Source organism: Temnothorax curvispinosus, unplaced genomic scaffold (assembly GCF_003070985.1).
Source record: "Temnothorax curvispinosus isolate PA1 unplaced genomic scaffold, ASM307098v1 QBEX01012644.1, whole genome shotgun sequence".
In the NCBI taxonomy this organism is placed as follows: domain Eukaryota; kingdom Metazoa; phylum Arthropoda; class Insecta; order Hymenoptera; family Formicidae; genus Temnothorax; species Temnothorax curvispinosus.
The window spans coordinates 66,619-82,124 of record NW_020222424.1 but is presented as its reverse complement, the minus strand read 5'-3'; the positions used below and the strand labels follow the sequence as shown (position 1 = coordinate 82,124).

Below are 15,506 nucleotides of genomic sequence, written 5' to 3'. Positions count from 1 at the left end.
GATATCATCGTGTTTTCTTAGTTCGCCCGCGCAACACGTGTCGGAATAAAAATAAAGCCGCGTCGGTGCTCTCAGTAAGGTGCCTAAAATTTCCGAGTTTATCGCGTCACGTTGTTGATTAGCGATTCGTATTGTACGTCCCGGTTTCCCGCACGGAGGAGTGACTTAATAGCGCCGCGTGAAACTTTAGTGCGAAACATTAGAGCGAGACGTGTAGGTGGCACGTTAATTTCAATGGAGCTTTGATTCGCGTATCTGACTCACCGGCGAGGAGAAAAGTCAAAGGTGGACGATCATAATTATCTTGATTCCCCGAGCGCGAAACGCGAAATACGAGAGGGACGAAATGCTGTGACAACGGGGAAAAAGAACGAAAGAGGAAAGATAGGTGAGCCGTAGTAATTTAAATAATTCCTTAAATAGCTTTCTCTGGTGGGGGAGAGGAGCGCGAATAAAAATTTCAGGCGTTTGAGATAGATGGGAGAAATGTTTTAAAAGCACTCGTCTACAAAAGCGAGACGCTGCAACATAAATATGTATCTTCATGTGCTATTCTAAAGTGTAGTGTATAAAGATATATGTGCAGTACGTGAAAATGGCGAGATAAATGATGAAGTCGTGCGCGACCGTGCGCAAGAACTCTGCATCAAGAAGATTGCGTTACGAAGAGTAATTAAAAATGCAAATTCAACGGCGGGGCAATAGCGAGCCATTAAATCTACTTTTGCATGTACCTTCATATTCCCCGAAGCGACGCGTGCAAAAACTAAATACCATAATTAGATATATATGATATGAATCTCCAGGCAGGTAATTATATAGAATATACTGGTAAACAGCACTTTCTTTTACTAAATATAGATGTAATATTCTTTTTACGAATATTTATTAATATATCACGGTAAAAATTTCGCTAACATTGATTAAGAAGCGTCCGTTTTTTAGGTCAGTTACAAGAGTTTCGTTTTAAACATACATTTCATCCGAAACTCTATTAGAGCGAGAGAAACGTCCGACGTTGATTACATCGATATCCGTGACGGCGGCGCGGCGCGGCGTAGGCAGTATTGGAAGCTTTTTATCCCGTTCTTTTCGTGAACACTCGCCGTGAATACCGGGTGGTTTGCTTCGACATACCTCAAAGGGTTAAATATAGATCGCGACCTCTCCATACATGATATTTGCGCGATATTAAGGATTAAGAATATAATACTCCGCGTATCTGATGTATTTATACGGGATTATGATGCTATAAAAATGTAATAAAGGATATTCGTCGTGCCGTCCATACATACAATCGGATTAATACGCAAATATTGTGAATTAATTGATACAATTGGAAGAGTAATCGATAGTTTTTCCATAATAAGCTAAAAAGAAATATACCGCGAGTGTTTTCAAATGTCAGCTTTCAGAACCCAGGGTAATGTCGGGAAAAAATCATTCATGAGATCTCCGCGAGCTCGATAGAAACCTCGTACGACAACGGTTTGGAAAACGATCGGGAAACCCTCCGGGAGCACGACGTTTTCCCGCGATGCATTATTCAAACGAACCATCCGATGGATCGGAAGTCGGGCTTTGATTGGACAAGGAAGAACACGTACGTACGCGGCGTACGACGAAAGGTCGTGGTTATGCAAATGGTACGCCAGCCGAGTCGGTCGTTATGGTAACCAATCCGCTGCAAAAGCATTTGAATTCATTATTTATCTCGGTAGCATGGGACACACGCTCATTCGTAAGGAGGGAGCACAGGTGTCGGATTTTAATAATCCAGATGGATATAGGCGAGGCGAGGTTGCGTCGAAAATACTCTGCGTTACCTGAAATCGCGGATAATTCGATCGCTTCGTAATTCAGGTGACACATCTTTCACGAGGGGAATAAATCACGCTCTCGTGCGAAACGTGATAAAATCGATATCTTCCCGGCTCAATCGCTCCTAAATGATTTGTTGGATAGGAATCAAATAGAAGAAACAACGAATTTAGTTTTTATAAGGCAAAAGGACGCTGCGCGCCGTCGAGATGGGCAGATTTGAGAAGAGATTTACAAAGGTAATCCTATATAAGTTTATTGCGGCTTCTATCTTTACCCCTCTGGGTAGAGAAGTAACACATGTAACCGTAATCGAAATTCTGGTTTGAATAAAACACGAATAAACATGCGAATTGGCTTGGTCAATGTTACAGAAGTAAAAATTATGAGTCAAAAACGCGCGTTTAGAAACAACCGCTTAGGAAAATATACACGGCATTACAGATACTCCATTATAACCACATATTCTCCGATGGAATACGAATTCGTGCTTGATGAAAATTTCATGAAAGATCTTGTCAGATAATGAGCAATTAATAATAGCTATCTTAGATAGTTACGGCATATACGTACATATCTTGAATTTGATTGAACTATAAGAAATCAGTTGCAAGCAAGTTATATTTATCTGTATACACTTTGGGAGTTTAATTCTTCCAAGTCGTTTTATCCCCAGACGCTTATAACTCTCTCTGAAATTGGTCTTTCTAAGTTTGGACTTTTCCTAGGGGACTGGAAAGTTGCGTGATAAATCCGGGATATCCTGTATTTATATACAATTCCCATTCCATGAAAGAATTCAAATTTTGAATTAAAAAAATCTCCCAACAAATCTTCTTTAAGAGATATAATTTGTATCTACAGCAGAATATAAATATAAGATGAAATTTTTTATAAATGTCTTACATTTACAAAGAAATAGTGTATGACATTTTTAAACAGAAAGATTTGCGATACTAATTTAGCAAGATCGCTGCGGCGAGCGATAGTAAAACATCTCGCACACGTTACATAATCGAATTTAAAAGGTCTTGAAACGCCATAACGTGGAATGTTCTCCTGAATTGGGCGCTACGCTGTGCGGAATGAAGTGCGAGAAGCAATCCGACGGAAAGCAGTTTCTCGGGAGTCCGTCGGATCGAATCGTTCTGAAATAGCAGAGTGGAGAGTTCGTAACATGCAACTTAAGTAGACTTGTGCACGTACCCTTGTTGGATAGACAAGGAGCAAGAGCGATTGTGAGTTGTATCGTTAAATCGCGACTATTCATCATTCTGCACGAAATTTCGTGTTGTATCTAACGCGAATAACGATACGCGGATCTCTACCGTCAAAAAACATATGGTTGAATCGCGTACATATACGTGACCACCTCGATTGTTTTTGATTAAATTGTAATTAATTAAATTGCATTCCATATTCCATGAAATCGTTTTAGTTTTTGTTATCTATAGAGCTATACGCTTTTTTCTCTTTTTTTTCGCGAAATATAAATTTTGCTTGCACAATTTTTTTCGCGGCGCAAAAAGGCAGATATTTGTACTGTAAACGTCAATTTTTGAATGCATTTTTTTGCGAGGAATAAACTACTGAAGAATCAATTTAATAAAGTTCTCCTCTATCAACGTCTCAAATGATCTCACCGACAAGAAAGGCAGATTTAAGAATATAGGCACAAAAACTACTTCGGCATTAGTGGGATCTTGTGTTCAAAGGAGGAGCTTACAGCCGCTGACAGAGTCTGTCGGGCGAAAATGGCCAACTTTCGAGACATCAGAGAAAGATCACCGCCGCAACTGTAAAGAGGGATTTGAATCGATAGGACGCGCGAAGTTTCGACGTTGAAAGACGAAATACGGGAGGCACAGGCGTACGAACAATGCACTTCTGCCGCATTCGCCATACACGAGAGCGAGTGCACACTGACGACGCAGTCAGATAATTCTCACGTACACATTGTGCGCGGCCTCGAGTGGCGTATGCGTAGCTAGCGATGTTGTGTACGAGTGAATGTAGATGTGTTGAATAGCGCGCACCCAGCGTGTGTCCGTTGTACACGAACGTCAAATTAAAACGACGTCACGGACGATGCTGTGCGACAAAACGTGATGAGAGATCGCACATAATGCCGCGAGTTCGGAATTGCTAATTAACAAACTTGCGCGTTATTACATTCTTTCATTGCAAATCGAACGTTGTTTCAAGTGTCAATTGAAAAAAAAAATGTAAATAGAAATAAAGACAAAAGAATCCCGTTTCTTTGACACTATACAGTCCGCACGTGTGTAAAAGTGATACGGTGTCGTTCTTCGTATATAATTCAGCTTATAATTTTTTTTTTTATTAACAATTCTATCCTTCTTCTTCCATGATACTTAGTTGAAAATATTTACAGAATCTGGGATCGTATGTTTCTGAGGCCTAAGGATCTGGAAAACGTGAGGGTAAGCAATTTAATAAATTTAATGTCCAGCACACAAAGATTGATTTAATCCCCTAGCTCCGTTAAAAAGTCAAGAAGATTTAAATTAGAAATAATTTACGTAGCATACGAGTTGATGAAAGATGCTCGCTTCTTTTCTTGCTACTGCTCTTATTACTACAAATTGAGATCTAAGTTAAAAAAGTTTATCAGACGTCATATACGTAAGTGTATAAAATTTTTAGCAAGAGGATCGACTACTTTATTAAAAGCCTCTAAAATTTCCTACAGAATATCGATATCTTAACGCTATCAATGTCAAAGAGATGCATAAAAATAGATGGACTAGTAATATCTTATATCGATAACATTTTATATTCATCGCGGCAAAAGATTATCGTTCCTATTATCAATTTATATCTATTTTAAGAAACACGATGTAATTACTTTGCATACAATAATTAGGTTACAGTAATAAACTTCAAGTTAGCGACTCAAATATTTTATCACATTAGATATAATTATGTTATGATGAAAGATTAATTAAAGCAAATTGACACGAATCATTAAAATAATTATATAAAACTAGATAATTATTTTTCTCATTTTCTAGACGTCAGGAGTATATACGCGAGCGAAAAGAACTTTTTATGAAAACTGTGCATGTGAACAAAATATTGGAAACCACTTGAATTTTTATGTAGCAGAACGCGACGGAAAAATACCGTGTATACGTTTGACCGTTTGCTATATTAAAAAATTTCTGAGATACCAACAAGCCATATCTGTTCAGAATTACAATAATCTGTTTAATATTATAGTAATACTTTTATGTAACTTTCTCTTTTCCTTCTACATTGCAATAATATTAAAATGAAACAATTGGTTTTATGAGCACACAGGATGCCACAAGGAAGCATTCAATGGCAGGGGACGCAGAGAAGAGCCTGCGGGCCTGGGGCTAATTGGAACGTGCAGGTACATTCTTATCGCTTATAAAAATTCGAAGTATTGATTATAGTGATTATATATTATATATATACCGTATCACGAAGCTGATTTTTTTCTTTATCAGTCTCTTTAGTGTAATTATTAGGGAGTAGATCGATCGATAAGAATATCAGCCGCAGGAAGAGAAATGGGGAGGGAGGGGGAGGGAGAGGGAGAGAGAGAGAGAGAGAAAGTCGAATAATATGCATATGTAGAGAGCATGTACGTAGATATATATCCCTATTTTGCTCATCTCTAGCACGTTTACAAATTTCACCTGCAGAAATTACTCTTCCGATGCAGAATCCGTCTCAGCGGAAATATACGCAGATTTCGTACAAACAAAAGCAAACATAATTATAGGAAGCTACAATTATTAGTGCTGCTGAAAGGGATTGCTATCGCTCTCTGCTAATATCTATGCACACAATTCTGTGTAAATACATAGAACTAATCTCAATGACACATGCTCGTAGAAAGAATTTTTACTTTTTCTTTAATTAATCTGCGATTAAAATTAATTATCCTAGCACTATTCTATCACTATGCAATAATTTAGATAAATGCTAAGAGTACGTCGCTCGTGGTTACCAGCACCGAAAAACGTTACTGTGCCGTTACACCGTTAATGTAACATCGTAAATCGTACTGATCGATTTAACGGCGCCGTGTAAACGCGGACGTACAAACGTTTGTTGCTGGGTATAAACAACTGGACCATCGTCCAGGTTTATTAACTGTTAACGACGGCAATTAAATCGAACAGGTGGTGAGAGGCAAGGTGACAACGCGGTGCTTGTGGCACGCCTGCAAAGCTCTCGGAATTGGGCTGCTGCTAATGCTTTTAGGAGCTTGCATGGCGACCATAGGTGAGTAGAACTACGTAATTAAACATGCGTCCATGCCGACGAGTGCTATTCCGCCTTGGCCTCTAAACCGCTAACCGTTTAGAGGCGTTTGCAAAGAGCACTTTGGAAAGATCAATCCTTTGCAATGATCAACTCTTTATCCAATTTCTGTTGTCTTTAATGCCTCACATTTAAGGAACTTCGCAAAAAGTTACTCTATTTAATGAATTTGCGACGACAAGAAAATAATTGGAGTAACTTGTACGTTCTAAATATAAATAATTAAATTTTATAATTAATTCACGCTTTCCCATTGCAAAAAAGTTGATCTTTTTTCACACGCAAGCTTGCAATTTGCTTATGCTTACGTGCATGAACCAAAAATTTGAATTTCAAATTTATATTAAACAACATTCCACTTCATATAAACACTATTAATCATTTATAGATATCTAACAGAATATTGAATCACAATATCCAGATTTAACACAGAATGTTGTTCTCTTAAATATAAAAAAATATCTTTATCTATTCATGTTGTATTGAAAAGAAGTAGGCAAAAATGCGATATAACGGAACGAGAAAGAAAGTTCGCTTGGAAAATATTATCTCCCTTAATATGTAAGGCAATTCTCTTCAATGTAAAACATTTCATAATTTAATTTTATAAATTTTAATCTTTTATTAATTGTAATTGCGTAATCACAGTTTTATAACTTGTCAAGCGCGAAATATCACATTAGAACAATTAAAACAATCTTTCTGCTATATCTATTCTATTTTTCTCATTCCGTTATGTCTCATCAATCATTGCATATATATACGCGTGATGGAGAATGAAAGCGTTTCTCTTGTTTTCTTCAATAGGATATTACGCGGACCAGCTGTCGGTGGCGCAAGAGATCAGAGGTAATATCACGGTAAAGGTGAAGAACGAGTCGCGCGGATTTCACCTGAATAATCTGAGCTACGCCGGCCCTGTCGTTATGGGTCTGGGAGGTAATAGTAACATACATTTTGCACAATTTACAAGCGCGATACACTTGTTCGACCGAGCGACTAGCTACGCAACACTGATCTCCTTGAAACTGCGCGGTAATAGATAGGTGCACTGTTGCAAAATGCACATAAACATCCCGGGATGTAGATAATAGCATGTAACTCAGCACTTCATGCATAACGTATATGTTGATATATTCGTTATATAATATGATATAATAAGATTGTGGAAAAGATCGTGTAAAAATTTAATTTCTCTCAACGTTTTGTAAATTGATCTTTTGAAAGAGAATTAATATCGTCTCTAACCGTAAACCAAGGCTTGTACTATAATTTTTCTCTTTGGCATAAAATCAATACATATTCAACATATACGATATCATATCGAAGATATTATATTAACCTCATAAATGAGCTTTTGTGTTTTTGATCATACTGATATATATGAGCAAAGATAGATCTATAGTTCTAAAAAAAAAAAATACAAAATTGCACAGATAAGTAGTTTTGCATGAGGAAATACAAAGATCCAATAATAGCTACAAAATAAAAGCATATGAAGTAATGTAATGGATGTAAAGCGGAAAATTGCGGGCAAAACGCGAAAAATGCGCGGCACTGCACGAATGAGAACACTTGATAGAAACTAGAAAAAAAAAAATTATTGCCCCCAGAGAGATTTGAACTCTCGACCCCTGGTTTACAAGACCAGTGCTCTAACCCCTGAGCTATGGAGGCTTACGCTCGACTATCGACGAGCAGCCTCGGATACAAGCGCCACGTAGATTTTATCTTATCTACACATCTTTAATTACGTTTATATTCAGAGAAAATACATTTTTAGAATATTCTGACTCGCGTTTTCCTAATTCGCGTGAAACATCAAGTTTTAATAATCTTAAATAAAAGAAGGTAAAATAATTGCACTATAATTAAATTAAAAAATCAAATTATATGAAGATTAAGTATTGTAGTTAAAAGATAATCACCATGCAACGAAATAAAATCTCATATATCACGTTCCATTTCCATTCTATTTTGAATGGTCGAATAAATTGTTCAATTATGTAGAACATACTTTGCTTAAACTTGCATTGATAAATTAATGTGCGTTCAATGATTAATGATGCAAAATCCGAAGTCCAATAATATATGTAAATATAGGCAAATGTAAATGTTAGGCAAATGTAAAAGTTAACGTTCTGTTATACATAAATAACGATTTTCAGGCTTCATTGTGGTAGCTGCCTGCGTGATGACTTTCGAAGCGCGTGACAGCGCGGCCAAGGTGGTGCCAGCTCGCTATCGCTTCAACCAGGCATCAACGCTGAGGAGTTCGAAAAGTCAGCGCAACAGAAGATCGACATCGAGCCAGACAACAAAATGGGACCATCAGCTGGGCCTGTTTAGGGTGAACCGCAGCCCGAGTCCCAGTACGCACGAAGTCTCGAGGAAACAGCTGACGGCGGAGTTTATGCAGTTCTCAAAGGATCTGCGAGAAAAAGGCGTAGCGCACTCCATAAAGAAAAGCCCGAGCGCACCAACGTTAGTCGACAAAAAGTCGCCGCGCCGAAGATCGCCTAAATACGCGGGTTGCTCGCTACTTAATCCAGAATTGCTGCAGAGACACGCTCTTTCAGTCGACAATCCGAGCTACAGCCCGCATCAGGTAATCGAGAAAGAAACATCAACGTCTTGCAGAAGAAACAAAACCTTTCGCGAACTTAATCAATTAACAACAACTATATTACTTTTTAACCAAACGAAAAGAGATAAACGTACTATATTTTGCATAATATAAATTTTTGCAAGTTCCAATTGGTCTTTATTGTCTCAATACTCTCAATGATTATAATTCAGAATGGCTAATAAGACCTCTTTTCTCGATAATTAATAGATCAGCAGAGAAAGCCTGGAGCATCAAAAGATGAGTGGTAGTCAAGCTTCAATGGCGATGGATTTACATATACCGAACAAAGGTCCCATTACGCTCAAAGTGAAGGACCGATCCGACACAGCGAGACGACATCAGCTGCTTCGTCAAACAAAAGTGGAAGACGTTGAGGAAGTCGATGAAGCTACGCGACCACCGCCGACTCTCGTGCACTCGCCTAAATTGCCAGGTGGCTATAAATAAATAATTTAAAATATGTGATCACTCAGATTTTTAAGATCGCTGTAATCATCAGATACGTAAGATACTCTAAAAATATCAATTAAAAAAAAATGATTAGATTATTTAGTTCAGAAACTATGTAACTACGGAAATTAAATTCATTTTGTCTGCACGAAATGCTATAATGCATATTAAACTTTTTTCGAGTAATCGGAATTCGGATGTTATCACATTCATGGACCAAGAAGATTGCCCGGATAAGCGTTAAAAAATGCGTTTACATGTCTAGATATCAATAATCATATGAACATCTCGATCAGGTGCTTATTGTAGATATCCAGACGACTTCGTGCCAAGAAAAAGAAATTCAATAGATCTGAGACTGTTGGAAGAGTTGACGGTGGTATCGAAAGAATTCAGTAAGGCCTCGCCACGGGACTTCCGCAAAGTCTCCTCGCCAAACTTCCGTAAAATGTCCTTCGACAGAATCGGCGGCGATCGTCGCTTCGACAGAACGATGGGACATCGAAAAGCTAGCCTCGAGTTCCGAAGAAGTCCGGATTTCCGAAGGGGAGACTACAGGTAGGAAAGAATTTCAGATCGAATTTTATAATCATCAGAAACAACTAATATTTAGTTAACTAACTAAAATGTTTAAAGTTGAACGTATCGGACTAAATATTTCTTGGGATTAACAATTTTTTTTCTCAGTGTATTATTTTTTGTATTTCTAACGTGCACGTGTCATTTGCTGGATGACTACTTATGGTCTACAATCACAAATTTAAATTTATTGCAATCTTAAACTATAGTCGTAGTAATAAAATCAAAATTTATTTCAGATTAAAAATAAATTATCTATAAATATTTTTTTTAAGATTGCACAAATCACAATTTATAAGACTTTAAACTGCTCTTTGTTTAGTTTGTATGTAACATTATACATTATAAGATGTCTAATCATTTTAAAACTTCATTTGCTAAAAGCAATCAAGGAAATCTCTCTTCTAACCGAATTTACAGGAAGCTATCAATAGATAGATTCAGCGTCGATTGTACCCGGTGCATGTTTGACGACGCAGAGATAAAGTTCCGAGCGAACAGCGGGGAGAATCTGCGAAGGCAACCGCGTCATCCTAAGCTACATCATTCTAGATCGGACGACAACAGACGGCGATCCTTCGACAGGCACCCGAAGGATCCTCAGTCGAGTCGGCACTCCCTGAATACTCAGGTCGTTATGGAGGGCTGCGGATCTGATTGCGAGCCAAAATACTTTACGACGGTGTCCCTCGACGCCGAGGAGAGCCGCGGCGACAATTCTGACGAGAGTCACGTACTGGATATCGAGGAGGCGAATCCTAGCGCTTTGTCATCCGAGGGGCCTACGGAGGACGATATGCTGCTCGAGGAACCGGAATTGGAGAACGTCACGGAGATTGACGTGGAAAGCTCGGGGGATGATCTCGATGACGATGGGAAATGCGAGTCGTACAGATCGAGCGAGAGGACCGATACGACGGTGCAAGGACAAAATCCCATAATTATCGCCGACGACATGGACTCGCGGACGATAGCTGAGGAAGCGGCGCACAATTCGGGGCAGATCGAGCACAATGAGAAATATGAAACGACTTTGTACATAGAAGATGACGAGGTATGAAGAGCGAAAGAGATTTTTGAGGATTAACAATGTATTCAGGCCATCCTGGGGAAAATAACGACGACGTTTGCGAAGTAAGAGAATCGTGTTCAACATTGCTGGCAATGTCCCTTCGCAAATGTGAGAAGATCACGCAAGGATTCGACGATGCGACTGTCGATCGATCGCGATTGTCACGTCGGGTGCGACTTTACGTCGTGAAACATGCTCAACGAAAAAAAAAAACAAGATCACGTACGAATTGCGTTTTGTAACGAGACAATCATTTTTTTATCGGCAAACACTCGCTTTGCCTTTCGCGCAAAGGTAACGAGGAATTGTAACGTTTGCCATATTGATGACAAATAATTGTTACCAACAAATTTTGACGTAGCGCAATAGACGATAATAGACCTAACGTAAGGTATAAGATTCGTTGAAATGCAAAACGTGATTAACCATACTAAAGAGAGTTTTGTACTTGTAACGGGAAATACAACGTTCACCTGTAAATACGTTTCAGATTAACTCGTTCGAGCGTTTGTTGTGTCAAATCTCTGACGATAAAGTCAGAGGGATATATGTAGCGCGATTCAAAATGAATCTTGTACGGTATATAGAAAACGGTGTTATTAGAATACGAAGTGTCTCAGACGACGCGCTTGTTCTCAGCTCTTAATATTGCAATAAAAGAATAATGTACATATTTATTTGACGAAACAAAAATTATTTTTCATTTCAATGATAATTTAAATTTGTTGCTTTAACGAAATGTACAAATAAGAAATGCGTAAATAAGAAAACGTTATCTTTTATACGAAATTTCAAGTATACTTCATTTTATTATTAATATATGGAATTTTTATTTATTGCACCAAGGTATTCACGCAGCTAGTTATAAAGTACGCAGTCAAATATGCGGTAAGCGGTAAGCCCTATATATAATATGTACCGTTCATAAATATTTGCGAAAATTGGCGACGAAGGAGGATCTATGAGAAATATGTTAGCCGTAATTATATTTATATAACATACATACGTTACTCTTTACAGGATTCATGCATTTATATGGCACAATTTTCTCGTATACGAAAGCAGAACGCTATAATCTCTTCGACGTGAATACATTTAAGAACCGATACAAAAGAGATATTTTAAAAAAGGATACGAGCCAATAAATTACGCTAGATAACAGAATGTATAATTGCATTATGTGATTCCACCTTTAGACTTGTTATTTATTCTACATTTTTAGTTTCTCGAGTACATTTATTTTTTATATTTCCGTTATATGTGCATTATTCATTATTCATATGCTTTGAAAACATTGATTCGTATCCTTTTTAAAGATTTGATCGATTTTGATGTAGTTTCCTAGTAATAAGAAAGATTCCATGACTTTCACATGAGATCCATAAAAAATTTGAGGAAAATTTTGATATTAATTCATCAGTTACAGTGAATTTAATTGTTAAATTGTCCAACATTATCTACATTTTCCAGAATTATCACATATGATTAATTCTTCGATTAAAAAATTCCTTTGTATTTTAATAAAGCAAAGTAAGGATTAATTAACTTTAAAAAACACGTAAGATATTTTCGATTGTCTTTAATTCGAATATTTTTAATAGCGGTCCTTGCGTATTTATTGCATAGTATCTTTTTTTTAAATATGTCTTTTTGTTGTATATATTGAACGAACAATTTTAACGCAAGTAGGTACAGCTGGATTGCTGTGCTTGCGTTCGTACGCGCCACGCGGCATTAAACGTGATATATTCGCTTCTACATACCTTATATGCCTCTTCATCATTCGTTACGTTCATCATTCTTCTTTCCAATATTTGTCTGAAACAAAGATATTAGACAAAATTATTTTTCTAAACAACGTTTTACTTATCTGTTTACTTAATTCGTTCTCACTCTGACATAATTTTCGCTAAAAAATTCGCTTAAAGATTAAAAATGGTAACGAATGGATTAATATGAATCTTATCTGGTGTTAGTGCCATCGAAAGTATCTTTAAGACTCTTCTTCAAACCAACCACGAAACATATATATGGGAACTGAATATTTATATAGATCTCAGATCTTTTCCGATCTGTTGTTAACGCATTTGCCGTTCGTGCACGCGAAACTGCGGCCTATTCCGTACTTCTCCGTTAAACATTTAAGCGATGACAAATCATAGAAGAATTCGAAATCATAGAAACACGTCGAACACACGAATCTCTCGATACACTCGTGCGGATTGCCCGCAATGAAAAGAAAAATCATCACATTTCTAAGGAAAGATCTCATTCAATAGTGTGCAGTCTAATAGCGTCAGAGTAACAGAGTTGTAACCAAGTAACGGCCCACAATCGCGCGTGTAATATATTTTTATATCCCGCAACAAGTTCGCACAACATTAATTATACATGTATATTAACGATTAATCTCCCTATCGAGAAAAGCGAGATTGTTTTTATTTTGGAAAACGTCTAGTGGTCGATTGTCGACAAACTTTTCCACCTTCCACCTTTCAGCTCACTCTCTCATTCTCATTCAATAAAATATCTTCGTGTCATATCAAATAATTACGCAACCGCGATTTCGACAAATTCGTGTTAAAATTTTCACTTTTTCACCCCCCCTAATTCGCGTCGCAAATAGATTTGCGAAAAATGTACTGCATTTTGAGAAACATATGTTGTATTTTATAGTAATAGTTATCTAATTCGTTTCAAAATCGACAGAATAATCGAGATTTTAGTCCTGATCGATTTACCTTTGTCGAGAAAACAAAACATACTGCCCAATTTTTATTTTGTCAAATTTCTCTGAGAATTAATATTTCTAAGGAATTATTTAGAAAAAATTCTATTATTTGTTGCGGATGTGATAAATTTCCGAAGCAAAAGTTTGCAGAATAAAAATCCACAAATTACGCGAACAGAGAAATCGCAATTTAATCCCAAATTTTTCGGGACTTTACAAAAAATTTCATAAATAACTAATTACAATAATAACGTAATAAAAGCGTACGCGATGCTAAAGTGATCGAGATTGTTTATTCAGATAAAATCATTAAACAATAGAAAAACTATAGGATAACATTGAAACGATGTTCTGATCAGCGTAAATAAATAAAGAATCGATGAGAACGCAAAAAAGTCCTAAAAATAAAAATTAGAAAAATTGCTCTCGCGAGCGCTTTCGATTGTAAGTAATTCACGTCAGAGAATTGAAAAATTAATAGTGGAATTATTTGTTGCAATGTTTTAATATTTAAAACTGAGTCTTGATGGTTAAATTCTAAATCAAAATTTTGAAGAAATAAAATTCATTTAAGTTTAAATAAACGATAAACTTCATTCATGAAAAGACGTCACTTTCGAGGGTATATAATTTGAAAATGGTGCCTCCATATCTCAAATCATAAAAGTGTACCTTCAAATTGGTCAAGAAATATCCATTATTGTGAAATTGATGTCGGAGATTCTAGGAAACGCTATACATATTAAAGATCGCTTAGATATGATTAATAGTTGAGTGTTACTGATTAAAATACGATCGATCTTTGTACAGAATCTCATTCATTTGTTTTCAAACGTAGAAAGCAGTACCGAAAAAGGTAGTATAATAAAAAAAAATGCAATCACATGCAATATATTGTTGATATGTAAATTAACGATTTGATATCGATAGGTATCATAATAATAGCGCGCCTCTTAAAGTCGTCTGGTATTTTTCTACCAGGAAATGTGTAAGTTTAGTGTATCGGGTGATGTATGAAACCGAGGTGCGTCGATTGTCTTTCATAATTTTCTAACCCCTCGTTGAAACGGCTTACATGTTTGCAAAACCGCGATTTTAATACATAGTAAAATTAAGTTATATCTATAGTTAACACTCTGTAGCGGATACGAATGTATGTAATGAGCATGTACATAACTCATATTTAACGGAGTAAACATAATCGAACTGTGATCGAGGTATAACTTAATGAGAGACACTACTGGATAACGTTTCTTGCAAATGTGCGATGCTGCTTCGATCCGATAAAATATCTCAAATCGAAGAAACGAACAAGCGCAAGCGATTGAAATAAGAATCATCAAAATTATTAAACGCGCGAGAGATATTCTTAAAGCAGATAATGCATATCTTTTATTCGCGCACCGCAATGGATAAAAGTTAAAGTAAAGAATAACTTCGTTGATAAGTCTCATAACCTGAGACACGTACGGTAATGTATTAACTGCATTATATATAAATCTATATACGTAATTTAAGAGAAAAGATGATTATTTACGATATTTTGATAAAGATTTTCGTATAAGAGCGAAAAATCCGTTCATTTCAGCTCTCACGTTAATAACTTTTAAATTATTTAATTCGTATTAAATCGATATGCGCCTTGATGAAAAACCTAGACTGTTCGAACAATTTCTCGCGACAATCAAACGCTAAAAATACTTTAATTCTTACGAGAATTTCAACGATATCGTTCGCGACACAGCGAGATATCTTTCTACAGTTCAGAATTTTCACCGGTTCTAGTTTTGGTACAATTAATGCGCTAAGACGCGGATAAGCATCGGTGTAAAATTTTTAAGTCAATGTAACCCTTGCATGCTAATTGTTGTAACATATCAATAAAAAAGGCAATCCAAAATTAA

At 36.6% G+C, this 15,506-nt stretch overlaps 1 protein-coding gene and 1 non-coding gene across 5 annotated transcripts in view; one reads left to right on the top strand and one right to left on the bottom strand.

The window, feature by feature from the left end:
* Window positions 1-15,506, top strand: part of LOC112462650 — an 18,833-nt gene extending 3,327 nt beyond the window's left edge. For 2 of the 4 annotated variants that reach the window (XM_025028540.1, XM_025028538.1), the window contains 8 exons: window positions 4,217-4,265; window positions 5,146-5,221; window positions 6,000-6,102; window positions 6,949-7,080; window positions 8,310-8,749; window positions 8,978-9,203; window positions 9,517-9,778; window positions 10,220-15,506. In XM_025028540.1, the coding sequence (XP_024884308.1) occupies window positions 5,147-5,221; window positions 6,000-6,102; window positions 6,949-7,080; window positions 8,310-8,749; window positions 8,978-9,203; window positions 9,517-9,778; window positions 10,220-10,859 (1,878 nt within the window). In that variant the 5' untranslated portion in view covers window positions 4,217-4,265; window position 5,146 and the 3' untranslated portion in view covers window positions 10,860-15,506. Of the gene's footprint in view, window positions 1-122; window positions 389-4,216; window positions 4,266-5,145; window positions 5,222-5,999; window positions 6,103-6,948; window positions 7,081-8,309; window positions 8,750-8,977; window positions 9,204-9,516; window positions 9,779-10,219 lie in introns of those variants that run through there. The other 2 variants (XM_025028539.1, XM_025028541.1) reach the window with 2 other exon arrangements.
* Trnat-ugu lies at window positions 7,746-7,818 on the bottom strand. Its single transcript has one exon. It is a non-coding gene; the product is annotated as a tRNA-Thr (tRNA).